This window comes from Mus pahari, chromosome 3 (genome assembly GCF_900095145.1).
Source record: "Mus pahari chromosome 3, PAHARI_EIJ_v1.1, whole genome shotgun sequence".
In the NCBI taxonomy this organism is placed as follows: Eukaryota; Metazoa; Chordata; class Mammalia; order Rodentia; family Muridae; genus Mus; species Mus pahari.
The window spans coordinates 143,319,782-143,335,535 of record NC_034592.1 but is presented as its reverse complement, the minus strand read 5'-3'; the positions used below and the strand labels follow the sequence as shown (position 1 = coordinate 143,335,535).

The 15,754-nt window shown below is 42.2% G+C and overlaps 1 protein-coding gene across 2 annotated transcripts in view; it reads left to right on the top strand.

Moving 5' to 3' along the window:
- Positions 1–15,754, top strand: part of Chd6 (chromodomain helicase DNA binding protein 6) — a 112,143-nt gene that overhangs the window by 82,823 nt on the left and 13,566 nt on the right. The window contains exons 27-31 of one of the 2 annotated variants that reach the window (XM_029536310.1): positions 7,469–7,529; positions 8,110–8,326; positions 9,617–9,825; positions 10,864–12,435; positions 15,534–15,685. In XM_029536310.1, coding sequence (XP_029392170.1) covers positions 7,469–7,529; positions 8,110–8,326; positions 9,617–9,825; positions 10,864–12,435; positions 15,534–15,685 — 2,211 coding nt within the window. The remainder of the gene's footprint in view (positions 1–7,468; positions 7,530–8,109; positions 8,327–9,616; positions 9,826–10,863; positions 12,436–15,533; positions 15,686–15,754) is intronic. The other variant, XM_029536311.1, reaches the window with a different exon arrangement.

Here is a 15,754-nt window from a genome sequence, read left to right as displayed (position 1 = left end):
TAGTCTAAAAAATTTTTTCAGATAGCTGCAGTTTAAGATATAGTTGTAAAACACAGTACCCTATACAAGTATCCTCCAGAGTAAGATGAGGTAAAATCATTTCATATTCAAGATGGTGACACTGACAGAGTCAAGGTCAGGACATTTGAATGACTACACAGGTCTTATCTCTATCTCATAACTATTTGTTTGCCCCTCCAATAATGTTTGCCCACATTATTGACCTTTTCTCCATCTTCATAACTGTCATTTTAAGAATGCAATCATGCAGTATGAACCTTTGAAGATTTGTTTTCATTTGTCATAATCTTAAAATCTATCCAGGTGGTTGTCTGTTCCAACTGTAGTTGGTTCCCTTTTTGGTTTTGTTTTAGGTTGGGGGCAGGGGTGGCTGCTGATTGTTATTCTATAACATGGATATGATATTTACCTGTTTATATAATGTACATTTGTTTGTTTAAGAAACTGCGACATTGTTTTGGAGTAGCTGTGCCGCTGACTTTTTTCTGCCCACTGGCAGTAAAGAAGTTGTGTGCTTCCTGTGCTTCCTGCATTTATGGTTCACTGTTTTCTGTGCTCTACGCAGGACAAGTTCTCACGCCCTTCACTCGTGCTCTACTTTCATTGTGCTGTCCTAGACCTCGTGATAGATTCCAGATGCTCATCCTGTGGTTTTGTTGTTGTTTGTTTGTTTGAGTTTGATTTTGATTTTGAGACAGGGTTTCCCTGTGCAGCCCTGGCTGTCCTCAAACTCACTCTGTAGACCAGGCTGGTGTTGAAGTCAGAAATCCTCTGCCTCTGTCTCCTGAGTGCCGAGATTAAAGGTGTGCACAACTATTGCCTGGCCGATACTCTTCTCTCTATCAGATAGGTGGTTTGCAGATACTTTCTCTTACCTTGTAGTTTTGCCTTTTTATCCTTTCCATGTTGTCTTTAATGTGGTAAGAGTTTTTAACTTGAAGAAATGAGTTTCTCACTTTTGCTTTTGTGGGTGGGGTTTATAGTGCCAGGTCTCAGAGCTCTTGTTACCTGACAACCTAGAGCCTCTTCCACCCTCCCTTCTCCCACATTTTATAGTTTTATGATCCATTTTAGGTTAGTTCTAATTTAAATAACAAAAATTAGATCAAGGTAATTTAACCTGTTCCCATCCTGTTGATCCATAAATACTCTTAACCTTATCAAATTACTTTCATACCTTTGAGAAAACCCAGGTGGCCTGTCTGTGAGGCTCCATTGCTGAGTTCTCTGTTCTATCCTGTCAGTAGTATATATAGTCTAAATTGTTGCATCCTTGTCTTAAGTCTTAAAATTGAACCAACTGATCCTGATCCCTTCCCACTCTATTCTTTAAGTTATTTGATTTTTATTTATTCTGTGCTTCTCTATGTAACTTTGTAAAATTGTCATGTAAAATTTCTCTGTAAAATTATCTAGTCAGGTAACATGGCTCAGCAAGTAAGGGTTCTTGACACCAAAGCTAAGTTTATTCCCTGGGACCACCTAAGAGAAAGAGAGAACTGACTCCTGCAGGTTCTCCTTTGACTTCCTCAGTAAATAAATATTTAATTCATAAAAAAAAAAAAGTTTCTATATTTTCAGAGACTGGCTGAAATTTTAGTAGGAGTTAATTAAACCTTTTTTATCAATAAGGAAAATTAAAATTGTATGCTGCTGGCTGTCATCATTTTTTTATTTCACTTTCTGTTTTTTTCATCAATGTGTGAGCTCTACTCATTTGTTAATTCGTCTCATTGTTTCTTCTTGGGAGTGGTTGTAAGTGCTGTTACAGTGATCTCACTTCCATTCCCATGTTCCTTACCACATGGAGAAATCCAGTGCCTGTTTTCTGCCTGCCCTGTACTCTTCAGCTGTTTTGGGCTTGCTTACCCATTGTAGGCCACTTTTCATGAATTTCTTTGGATTTTTTTATTCTTGTCGTTATCTGCAAATACAAAGTTAAAATTCCTGTCTGGTCTAAATTTTAAAACTTCTTTCCTTTTCTTGGATTATGGTACTGGCTAAAACTTGTAGTACTTTATTGGGTAATATTGGTGGAATAAATATCCTTCTTTTAGGTATTAGAAATAAAACACTTATCATTAGAGTAATATTAATTAGGGGTTGAAGAGATGGCTCCTCCTTTAAGAGCACTTGATCTCATAGAAGATGTGGGTTCAAGTCCCAGCATCTACATGGTGGCTCATAACCATCCATAACTCCATTTCTAGGGCACCAGGCACTCATGTGGTTCATATACATACATGCAGGCAAAATATTCATAAACATAAAATACGTAAATGTCTTTAATGCATTTTTATTTTTTTAAATAATTATTTGTTTATTTTATATATATGAGTACACTGTAGCTGGCTTCAGACACACCAGGAAAGGGCATCAGATCCCATTAGATCAGATGCTTGTGAGCCACCATGTGGGTGCTAGGAATTGAACTCAGAACCTCTGGAAGAACAGTCAGTGCTCTTAACCACTGAGCCATCTCTCCAGCCCCTTAATTCTTATTATAAAAATAATACTAATTGTAGATTATTTTTGTTAGGTCCCTCAGAAACAAAAGGCATTTCCATAATTCTAGTTCCTGAGTTTTTATCATAAATAGCTGTCGAATTTTGTCTTATGCTATTTTTCCTGTTAGATAACAATGGCTTTCAGGGTTTTTCTTCCTCCTCTCTCCTGTTTTCTGATAGGGATTGTCTCAAATACTTACCAGGTATGTGTGCATGCCCCAGGAGCCAAAGGCTGAGCCCCAGTGCCATTTGAGCAGACTCTGTCTTTGAGCAGTAGAACAGATGTGTCTGGCAAATGCCATGGGTTCTGAATCAGAATGTTTCATGGATCACAAGTTTGCACAGCACTGTCCTTTGGTGATTCTACTTAGAACCAGAGTCTCCACTCTCCTGATCACACAGTTACATTCAGTTCTGGTCTGTTCTTTATTATTTACATACATTCTCTCTGAGCTTTTTGTTTCCTGATTCCCTTCAATTCACTGTGTCTCAATCCTTTGCAACACAGGAAAAAAAATTCTTGAAACGTTTATGTCCCAAGTGGGAAAGTGGTGTTATTACTGCTCAAAGTGCTGAGCATATACTTCAGGTGGGCACTCATTAGAGCATGATTAGCCTAAAACACACACACACACACACACACACACACACTCCCACTCTCCACCCCCATCCCCTGCTCTACGTTAGAGTGTTGACTGGATTGATTGTATTTAGGCAACCACAGTAGCTTTGACTTCATGAGACCTGTTGTGTCTAGACCCTGATTCGTTTATATTTCTTAACATAAATCATCTCCAGCTCCTTGCTACTCTGGTACCTTCACACGCTAGTCTTTCTCTCTAAAGACATTCAGAGTTTCAAGGTTAGGAGGAACTATGGGAGTGATAAGGTCTGCTCCTCCTGTCTCTCGGTTCTGACATCGGTGATACTTTTGATCAGAAAACAGTTGCCAGCTACAAGGTTCAGAGTTCAGAAGTTGGGTTGTTTTATGAATCACACACAGTTTTAAGAATATTTGTGCTTGGAATGGTATCAAACCCAGAATTGTCAACAGTTTTTATCACACTGGTGTGCATGTTGGGAAGATAACACCTCTGTTAACAACAAGTAATGAAATAGCTTTTGTTAGCACAGTACTTTGTGGCAAGTGCTGTCTTTGCTGTGCTGCAGTTCCGGCTGCCAGTGTCTAGACTGGGTCTTGGGTGCTTTCTAAAATAGGAAAGCTGTAATAGGATGAAATTGTGGCCAATGATCAGGGAGAAGGAGGGGAAAAAAATTGTAAGGAAATTTTGACTTAAATGTTCAAATCCTACTGTAAGGAACCTTTAGTCAGGAAGAACCCATTTCTTGTGGGTTAAGATACTCTAAACTCACTGGGCAGTGGTGGCGCATGGCTTTAATCCCAGTGGAGGCAGCGGCAGGCAGATTTCTGAATTCGAGGTCAGCCTGGTCTACAGAGTCCACGACAGCCAGGGCTATACAGAGAAACCCTGTATAGGATTCTTGAAAAACCAAAAAAAAAAAAAAAAAATACAGGGCTGGAGAGATGGCTCATTGGTTAAGAGCAGTGACTGTACTTCCATAGGTCTTGAGTTCAATTCCCAGCAACCACATGGTGGCTCACAACCATCTGTAATGGGATCTGATGCCCTCTTCTGGTGTGTCTAAAGACAGCTATGGTGTACTCCTATGCAGTAAATAAATCTTTAAAAAAAAAAAAAAACCTAAACTCAGTATTATTTGTATGTAAGTTTTATTTGTACTTACAAACAGGCACTATTCTTTCCCCTTTGTACGGAATTAGAGCACATAGTCTCAGTCAGCTACATAAATCCTAAGCAGACTAAGGACACGAGCAGTGTCCCTCATCTGCTCACATTGTTCTAGCTCCTGCAGGCTCTGTAATAAAGACACCTGAGCTTTATGACATTTGGTTTTATATCTACTTTGTACACAAGATTTATGCAAAAGTAGGATGCTTGATTTTCTTGCAAAATGAAAACATCAGCAGGGACTTTTTGATTCTGACGTCAGACCTTTTGTTGCCTGGATACAGAGATGCTTGTGTTCTACCAACTCCTTTACTTTTTTTTCAGTGTCTAGCTCAAGAATTTGGTTGATGTTCTATGTTGCCTTTGGTACTGCGTCCATAGCCACTGCTTGTCTTTCCCTTTCCCCCACCAGACAGCATCCCCAGGACTAGCACTTCTGATTTTTCCACTGTGAATAGTCCTGGAGCCTAGCACTTACAGGATACTCATTATTTGGCCAACTGCTGTGTTGACACTGGGATTTGGTAAGGGCATAGGAGAAATCCCCTGAATCTGCAGATCCCTCCCAAGTCTGCACTGCCACCTCAACCAAGACAAAATGGGGGGCAGGAGGAGCAGCCATGAGCAGAGAAGGCTAGGCCTTCTAGTTTTAAGTAAGGAAATGTCCCCACTCCTCAGTAGGGAAATACCATGTGCGTAGCTATGCCACATTCAGCTGCTGGCATTACTTTGAAGGGAGCACAGTGTGTTCACTCACCCACAGAGCTACACAGCACTTACAAGCCCCTCAGAGGTCACTTCTGAATCTGAGTTTCATCTCACCATTGATTATTAGTGTAACAACTTCCCTGCTCCACATTTTCTCCAGCTAACATTGGTTGTTAACAATAATACATTTTTAAAAATTCTTACGCAGTACTGACTGCAGCCTGTGCAGCAGTTTCTTCCCTAGACTCAGTAGACCTCAGTGGTGCTGTTACTGCTGTTGGTAATCCTCTGAAACATATACTCCAGACAAAGGAGAAATGCTGAGTGTCTGTTAATATTCCCTCCTCCCAGCTACCAGCTAGTAATGCTGGCTTTGTGCCAGCATGTATATTGCTCATTACACTCCACAACCACCCTGTAATAAGCTGAGTATTACTTTCTCCATTCTCAAAAAGAAGAAAAGCACCTTAGAGAGAAGGAAGGAAGCCCTTAGAGAGAAGGAAGGAAGCCCTTAGAGAGAAGGAAGCATTTTGCCCACAGCCAAGGATCAGAGGCTTTGTTCTCGGGATGGAGAAATTGTGTTCTGTCTGTCCCTTGTCATCAGCACTCTGAACCCCTTACCCGAAGTCAACTCTTATTTCTTAGATGAACATGTCTTCCCCATGTAAGTAGAAAATGGTGTTCCATGTTAGGCTGTGAGCTCAGCTGTAAGACATTCTGTGTACCCACAGCTGTTGGCTTCCTGTACATCAAACTCACATTCATCTGGTTACTTGGCCATGTTCTGTCATTCTGTTGAGGATAAATCCTTTACAAAAGATGGGATACAGAAAATGCACTTATTCATACCAACAACTTTCCCATGTGAGTGTTTACTCAAGGATTATTCACATTTACTAAATGCACCAGCAGAAACTGCTGGATAGACTGGAGAAGAAAATGGTGTGCTGACCTCACGTCACACTGGGAGCCTGTAGCTGTGGGCAAGCCTTTGTCAGCTGCCATTATGGCTTGAGAGGGAACGTTCCCTCTGCTTTATAGGCTGGTACACTCTACCACCATGCTTTGTATGCTGTAGAGTATTTTTCCCCTGCCCGTATCCTTAAAAATGTTAGCATTCAAAGTATCTCACAGATGTTCTGGCCACATCTAAAGGCTCTTATTGGCTGGAAGACAGACATACAAGATGTAGTATAACTTTAGTTTTGCTCACCTGCCTAAAAAGTAGGATGTGGAGGCATCCTCAGGTTTCTGCTCTGTTAAATAGCAGGAAACAGTTCTGGGTAGTAGAAGGCAGCTTAGCCAGTGCTCCCCAGTCCTAAGTATCTTTTCACCTCCAAAGCCAATTTTCTTCTGAACTCTCTTGGTACCCTTTCTTAGGTAACTTGGACCTCAGATCAGACCACCCGTATCTCAGGCCCATGTTTTAGCCTGAGACCCTGAGGGACTCGGCCTCCTGGGGCAGTTTTCTGGATCTGTGAGACAGTTGGATGTGAAGGATTTTGTTACCCCCATTCTACACAGGAGAAACACATATTCAGAAAATGGACTTCTTTCTCTGCACTTTCTCTAGGGTTTTCTCTCCTGGGTCCATACATGGCTTCAGGGCCTAAAAGAATGTTTTACGTTTTAATTATTGGAAGCTCCGTGTGTCTGTCCACCTTCACTGTGTCAGAACACCTGTCTCCTGTCCAGAGGCAACAAGTGCTTTCAATAAACACCAGTAGGCAATTCACTAGACGAGGAGTCACCCAGAATTGTCAACAGTTTTTATTATACTGGTATGCATCACTCACTGTCAGTCTTCCTGTTTCATATCTTCTTGCAAGTAGAACATTCTTAACTTGGGCATTTCCTTTCTCAGTCCCAAATCATCATTTGTAAAGAACATTTGTCAAGTTTCACTTTGAGACAGGATAGAGCTAATGAAGCAATCTGTTCAGCCAACTTCATTATTGCACTCACATGACAAAGTTTGTGCTTCTGTTCTTACCCCAGATTTGTGTGGAGCTTCAGATGTTCATTTTAAGTTCCTAGGGTTTTACACCATTGGGGCCCATGTCTGGAGCAGTCATGTTTTATAAAGATAGTGTCCATTTCCAGAATGAACGATACCGTGACTTTTTCACAGTGAAAACAGAAATGCACTTTGTGAGATGGCAGTGTTAAATTGCAAGTGGTGGTGACAAAGCAGAGATTTAAATTCACAGCTAAAACAGAAATGGTGCTTATAAAACGGAATTGAGTTTCCCATCCTTTAACTTGATTCTCTGTGGGAAGAAGCTCTGGGGGAGGGCATGTGAGAGGAACTGCCTAAATGAGCTGTGGCTGTGAGGCCTGTCTGGGTCTTATGAAGTCCGGAGGCTTTTCTGTGCATGCATAGTCCTTGCAGCAGGGCCTTTCTCAGTGGTTTCTTCTGGGCTGCAGTTTCGCTGATGCAATGGCTTCATTTATCCCTAGGCGAGTCCCAGTGATGGAAGTGATGGCATTTTTGGTGAAAAGAAGGATGACAGCCAGGCAGGTGAGACTGCAGGCAAAGAAAAGTAAGGTCCCAGTTTGTAGTTACTGTGAAGTTTATATAAATCAATGCTATCTTTAAGGAGACTTAAAGTAAGTTGACCTGTATTAAGCTTCCCTAGAGTGACACATGTCTCTGAGTTCCTCCACTTAATATCAGATGCGAAAGTTACACAAGCGCTGTCTTCAGGACGAAATCTCACCGTAAAGAAGGGGCTGTAATCGCACTGGTACGGGGTGTTTTGTATCTCAGTTCAATCTTGACTGGAGCTTTGGTAGTTGGAAGGGTCAGCTGCATAGAAGCTATGACTGAAGAAGGCAACAGAATTTTGCTCTTTCCTTTCTGTAGAGTGACTCTGCTCTCCAGAAAGAGGTGTGCATTTGAGCAAGAACAGCACTGACCACAGTGCAAAGCTGTTTTTAAAGCAAAATTGTTGCCTTTCCCACTAGCCTCGCTCCTGACTGGTGTTAAAGCAGCTGTTGTAAATCACTAAGCCTGTTTTCTTTGTGTTTAAACAAACAAGGAAAGACCCTCTTGTTGCATTTGCATGTGTAAATACTAATGTCCTCACTGATGTTTGAAGCCCAGGATGGCTCCGACCCAGACAAATCACCCTGGCCAGTTTCCTCTGCCCTCACTGCTCGACTCAGGCGTCTGGTCACTATTTACCAGCGCTGCAACCGCAAGGAGCTGTGCAGACCTGAAAGCTTAGGCCCATGTAACCAAGGATACTGGGTTCAGGAGGAAGTGTTCAGGAGAACTTCAGAAATGGACCTCATCAACAAGGAAGCCCAAAAAAGGTAACAGTCGGGGCAAGAAAGCATTTTAAACTAAGTGGTCACTGGGTAAAGGGACAAGGGAAAGGCTAGTAGCTGGAGGTCTGTGGGTTAAGACATTCTGGGCAGTCCCAGGTGACAGACTGCCTTCAGAATGTCTTAACCACAGCCTCCAGTGGTGAATAGGGAGGCAGATAGATCCGAGACCCTCTGTGCACAATGCCTAGATGGAAGACTTTCTAACTTGTATGATTCCCAAAGTCAGACCCCAGTTTCTGAGAATATAGCTTTAAAACACCATACTGATATGTGTTGTGCCATTTCAAGTCCCTGATTCTTGTAACAACAAAAGGAATAGTGTGTGTTGAAGCTGTCCTACTATAATCTCGTGTTTATCAAGATTTTGAGATCAATAAATACATATAAAATCCAAGCCCAAATAGAAAATGTATGTTACTCATAGTTACTTGATCATATGAGAATTAAGCTAAAAAGGCCAGTAAGACTAGGAATGAACACAGAAAAGCTACAGCTCTCAGTCTTTTAGATTATTTTTCTTCTGAAGCAGAATCTAGAAAATTAAAAGATAGAAAATTCTGATTTTTTTCTCTGTACTCCCTCTTGACAGTACAACATTTAGAAGTGCATCTGGCACAGCTACAGAGTTCCTTCCTTTTTCTTATTCTTCCTCTGATTCCTCATCCCAACCTCTTTCCCCAGCTGGGGTGGGGCGCATAAGCTTACCTGTTCTCTAAGTACTGTCTTAATCCTGTGTTGAGGACCTTTGTGTCCCAGAGGAGGTGATGGACATAGGCCACAACCCACAGAGTAGGAGGGAGAAACTAAGGGAACACGGGAGTCAGAGCTTGCCTTCTCAGTAGGAGAGGTTGAATGAGACGGGACAGAAAGACCCCAGAGTCTGCATTCAGCATGGTCGTGAGGGAAAGGCAAAATGCAGGTGGTATTTTTAATATTTTAGCTTTTATCTCCAACAAGTGAAAGATTAGCTAGATAATTCCTAAAATCGATGACCAAGAAATAGCACAGTCTACATCCCTGACTTTGAAAAAGAGAGATCAATACAAGAGGGAGCTGAAGACTTGAAAGTAGTTCCCTCTTTGGGAGCAGATAAGCCTCTCCACTCTGTTTGACTTAATAAAATACACAGGCCAGTGCCAAGCTTAGTAATACAGACATGTAATCCCAGCGCTCAGGAAGATCTTGAACTCAAGACCAGCTTGGGTCCCAGGGTCACAACAAGATCCTGTTTCTAAAAGTACAAAACAGCTCACCTTTCCTCTGATTAACTCTCAGGTGGACTAGAAGAGAGCAAGCTGACTTCTATAGAACAGTGTCTTCCTTTGGTGTTGTGTATGACCAAGAAAAGAAAACCTTTGACTGGACACAGTTCCGTGTCATTTCCCGTTTGGACAAGAAGTCAGATGAGAGCCTGGAGCACTATTTTTATAGTTTTGTAGCCATGTGTCGGAATGTGTGTCGTCTCCCCGCATGGAAAGATGATGGTGAGAAGACTTTTGTCACTATGTCAGCAGGGAGGTGGGAAGAGAACATGTTAAGTTTAAATTACAGAAGTACTATAGCTGAGCTATAAAAATGGACTCTGTCTGAAGAATTCTGATAAATACTGGTAGGTTGTTGGAGGTCTATGAGCTTGTAATTCAGATCTACAAATTCCCAAAAGGTACAACCTCTGTGACAGTTAAAATTGAGCTAAAGCCTCACCGTAGTATTACAAGATAGATATTAACTATGTTTTCCAAAGTATAGGGGGTTTTTGTTTATTTGCTTGTTTGTTTGGTTTTGTTTTTTAAAATCAAGATCCAGGAGCTGGAAAAATGGTTCAACAATTTAAGGCACTTGTTGCTCTTACAGAGGACCTGAGTTTAGTTCCTAACACCATCATGGTTGCTCACAACCATCTGTAACTCTGACACCCCCTTCAGACCTCTGATGGCACCAAGTGTGCACCAAGTTGTGCACATACTTACATACATTCAAAATGCTCATACGCATAAACTAAGAAACAAAGAAAGAACTAAATATTTTCTATGTATTGGCTTAGATAAAATAAGTGCTATCATTTAAACAACTCCTGATCCAGTAGGCAACCCTTTTGATGTTTCTGCCTGGTTGGAATTTAACACATTTTCCCCCTGGTCTCCTTTCAGCCTCATGTTTGGTTAAACGATTCTGGGCCATATTGCCACATTTTAGGAAACCAGAAACAAGCATTGAGCCTCTTGCCCCCAAATGTGGCTTGGTTTTAAAGTTTGTTCATTCAAGTCAAGGAGCTAATTTGAACCCTGGAGTCATATTAATGAGACTTGATTTGACTCTTGCTTTACTACCTTAAGCAGAGTGGCTTTTCTGGGCCTGTTCTATTGTCCTTAAGACAGGAATGATTGTATCAGGATTTTTTGGAAGCTAGAGAACATGTCAGGAGTTTAGTCAGGGCACACAGTGTTGGTTTAAGTGGAAACCGTGGCTTGCTACTATTTTACAATGGCCTTATGTAAAGCTCTGTGTGTCTTTCTCTCCAGGTCCCCCTGATGCCAGCATCTATGTTGAGCCCATCACTGAGGAGCGGGCAGCAAAGACTCTGTACCGTATTGAACTGCTGAGGAAGGTCCGTGAGCAGGTGCTCACATGTCCTCAACTACATGAGCGCCTCCAGCTTTGCAGGCCCAGCCTCTACCTCCCAGTCTGGTGGGAGTGTGGGAAACATGATCGAGACCTGCTCATTGGCACTGCCAAACATGGGCTCAACCGCACTGACTATTACATCATGAATGACCCCCAGCTGTCCTTCCTAGATGCCTATAGAAACTATGCCCAACACAAAAGAACTGACACCCAGGCAGCTGGAAGTCTCTGCTGCCTTTACCAGAGCAATTCTAAACTATATGAGTCTCTTACTTACACCCCAATGAGTAGGACTTCAGAGTCTCTTGAAAGTGAGCCAGAGAATCTGATAAAAATGGAAAGCAGGGATGATCATCTCTGCCTGCCTGAGGGCGGGTTACCTGACATAACGTGTGAAAACTTTGTTTCCAAAGTTCAGGAGGTCATTTCTCTTGACCATGATGAAAACTTGCTGCCTGAGTCTTTGGAGAACATGATATATGGTAAGACAGGACTCAGCCAAGAGCCACATTCTTTTCAGGAGGCCCCAAATACCAACACACAGTCCAGGAAAAATACTATCACCATCTCAGCCAGCAGAAATGAGAGCTGCCAGCCTCCTGATATTGAGGCAGAAATTACTTCAGCTTCCTCTCTCATGAGCAGCTTAGAAGCAGGAGTAGCTAAAATGAATATTAAAAATGGAAAACATTTGTTGGTATCTATCTCAAAAGAAGGGGAGCCCTGCTGCAGTGAGACAGGACGGGTACCTGAAACCGTAGGCCACCGAGAGGCCAAATGCTTAGCGTCCCCTACCTTAGATACAGGACATGAAAGTGGGTTTGTAGATCTATGTAGTCTTAGTGTCTATGACTCCAAAAGAAACTTCTCCTCAGATCAGCAATTAATTGACTTATTAGAAAATAAAAGTTTAGAAAGTAAGTTAATTTTGAATCAGAGTGATGAGGAAGAGGAAGAAAATGAGGATGAAACCTTAGCCATAGTAGCAAGCACCACAGAAAAGCCAGAGGTCTTGGATTTCCCCAAGCCCACTGCAAACATCCCAAGGGGAAAGAACCTCAGCTTCCACCAAGATGAAGCCAAGAAAGGAAAGCTGGAGGTGGTGAGCAAGACTGCTGGACCACAGAGGGTCTTTCCTCCCCCAGCCAATCAGTGCCACTGCAAACACATCGAAAGGTGGACACATGGCCTGGGGAGCGAGGAATCTGAAGTAGAGAAACCCAAGGCTTATCAGCCAGACCTGTACAGAAGCAAAGCCAATAATACCACAGTGGAAGGTGAGCCTGCTATTATTCCAACAGAGCCATTTAAACTGAAGCATGAGCTTTTAAAAGAACCATGGAAAGAAAGTTCAGAGGGGGGAAAGAGTTTCTCCATGTATGTTCCTGAGGGAAGTGAGCCCAAACCAGAAGACATGGATTTTGAGAATAAAGATGATTATGAGAAAGATGGAACCTGCCACAGTCAAGGTACAGTATGCATAACTATGTATGCATGTGATGGGAAGAGGGATGCTGTCGGAGCCACAATCGATAGTTTTAACTCTTAAAACGGGCCTACCCACCTTCACCATGTGGGTAAACCCCAGAGGTACAAGGTGTTGATCTGAAAATTCAGCAGAGTGGTTGAGCTGAGTCACCCCAGAAAACTGGGCTGCCTGTGGGCAGTCAGTACCTGCACTGCAGCAGCCATATTACCTAGAAGGACTGTGTGCTTACATGCAGAGGATGCAAACTGGCCCACGGAGTTGCTTTGTTCCTGCACTAGATGAACTGAGCTAGCTGAAGTAGAGCAACTTTGGGACATAAGAGACCTGCAACTAATACAGGTGCCATTAATTTGCAGGAACTCCAAAAATACAAGTCAAGTTGGCCTTGTTGAGGTGAGCATAGAAAGCAGATGTTCGTGTCATCGTCAAAACCCTGTTCTTTATGTCAGGGCATTTGTGTTAGGTTTCTCTTAGAACTGAACACGAATACAAATAATAGTTACAAACAACTGAAAACAGATTTGATCTTTTTAAATAGGGAAATCTTAACTGGGAATTCAGGTTAGAAGAAGTTTCAAGCCTTGTGTGATGGCATATACCTTTAATCTCAGCATTCAGGAGACTGTAGTAGGTAGATCTCTTGAGTTTAAAACCAGCCAGTACAGTGAGACCCTCCCTCAAAAAAATCTGGGTGACTTTGAAATTTTCTCTGCTTTGTGGGAACATACATACAGTGACATGGGATGCACGCCAGTGAGCAGCAGTGATTTTTACTCCTTTCCTTAGGTCCAAGAGGTGTGTGAGGTTTATTCTTGCCATTATCTGATCCTGAGTGTGGTAATCCAGGGGTGAGACAGGAATGGCCTTTTTTAAGCAGGAGAGAGAAAAGCTTAACCATCTTGGGTTGTGTAGCTTCTTTTTCTTTTTTAATTTTTATTTGTGTTTTGTGTATGTGTATGTACACATTATGTGTGAGTGCGCACTCACACAAATACGCATTCATATTTGAAGACCAAATGTTGATTATTCTTTGTTTTTTTTGAGACAGGGTCTTGCACTGAATCTAGAGCTCACTTTTCAGTTAGACTGGCTAGGCAGTGAGCCCTGGAGTCACTGTCTCTCCAGTTTTCCCAGCACTGATGTTAGGCCACCATGCCCAGCCTTTCCAAGTACAGACCACCTGCTTGCATAGTAACTGCACAGTTATCTGCCTCCTGACCTATCTCCCCAACTCATGTTGCCAGTTTTAAAAAACTTCCACCTTTAGTTTTTATCACTGTGATTAAAGCTGATGGCACTGAACCCAAGTTAAAATGTACAAATGTTAAAATATAGCTACAGTAAGGACTTGGAAACTGAACTGAAAATGACTTGGTGGATGTGTGGCCAGGCCATGAGGACCTATCTGTGACCATGCTCCTGGATTCCTTTTAACCTGAGCCAACAAAGATCAGTATGCCGTGTATCAAACTATAAGATTCACATCACTTTTTGGCCCTGTTGTAAATAAACAAATCACCAAAAAGATGAGGTACTAAAAATGCAGACAAATAAGCACATGGTAAATGTGAGTTAGAGGAGAACACTCTTCCTTTCTTTGGTGGGGGCTGTGAGGCTGGCAGCTCTGTGATAAGGATAAATGCTAGCACCACTGCACACACTACAGAGCACTGCCCACAGAGGTATGGAAGGGTAGTGCGGCAAGTTAGCCCACTCTGGAAATGAGAAATCTGAAGTCCTGAGTGAGCAGTAGCTTACTAGTGTTCCTTAAGGGTTGTACCCCTGCTTCAGAACTCTGCTGCTTCCATTGACTCCAGAGCAAAATCCAGTTTTATGTCTTGATTTACAAGACTCAGGATAACCCAGGTGATCCCTACCGCTGGCTTTACGTTTCTCCATACTCCTGGCTGTCTTGGCTCCTTAGCATGCCCTGCCCTTCCCCAATTGCTTTCTCACCTGCACAGCCGTCCCCCACTTATTAACCTATTTAGGATAAGCCTTCCCTTCATTCCTTGTCAGTACATCATGTTTTCTTCTCTTTGGATGTTTTTAGCCTGGGGTTTGAGGGGTGACACAGGCTCTTAATCTATAGACACAGCTAGCCTCAAAGTCCAATCTTCCTGCCTCAGCTTCTAGAATATTGGGATTATTTGTGTGAGCCACCTTGCTATAGTTGTTTGCTCCCTGTACAGCACTGCCACAATCGAGCTGTTCTTTAAAGTTAATGGTTTTCTAGCTTCCCTATGAGGGAGGGAGAACACTGAGAGCTCAGACCCTAGCAAGATTGCTCATAGGAAAGAGCTTCTGTGGCTCCCTAGGAGACTCATGGGAAGTAACACACATTCCTCACCAGTTTATGAAGAAAAGAGTCTGAGTTTCACCTTGAACATTTTACTGCCCTCTACGTATTCTCTGTCATTACTTACTAGAAGGTCTTTGAGATTCCATACCACACTTACAAATTGACTTTGACTTTGCCTAGCATGATGGCGCACTCTTGTAATCCCACTACTGGGGAGACAGAGACAAGTAGATCTCTCCAATTTAAAGCCAACCCGGTCTATACAGTGAGTTCCAGGCCAGCCAGAGCTGTATAATGAGACCATGTATATATAAATAAATATGTAAATAAATGAATGGATAAATAAGTAAATAAATAAATATCTTTGGCCTTAAGGTAAAGCTCCAGGCTCATTTGCTTCACTTTTTACATGAATCATGGCTCTTTGTTGGGAGGGTCATGATGTCATCCTTTCTTAATGTCATCCTATGGGTTTATCACACTTCATTCCTCTTCTTAATTGTCAAAATAGTGTTTACTATTGTCATGTTTAGATAGTCTTAGATGTCAACATGCTTCAGTAGCCCTAAGCAGAATTTGCCTCTGGTTTAACTAATTTAATTCTCCTGGAAATAGGAGACATGACAATTTATAGTTAATTTAAAATAAATTAGAACTGAGTGGACTAATTAAAGACAGAAGAGACAGACAGGTTCACATGTCGAGAACCCTCACGTCACTAGCATTTCCCAACTATCTAGTTGTTTGTTTGTTTGTTTTTTAACCTATCTTTGCAGACTACCCAGGCAAATACTCTGAGGAAGAGAGGAAGAGTTCGGCATCAGGCATTGCAGGAGACCTTGGGGAAGAGGCGCAGGAAGTGCGGGCTCCCACCATTGCTCAGCTACTGCAGGAGAAAACCCTCTATTCCTTCTCAGAATGGCCAAAGGTATCTCTCCGAACTTGCATCCTCCACTCAGGCCATTCCCAGCTTTGATTCCTTTGCATTAAACCTTAT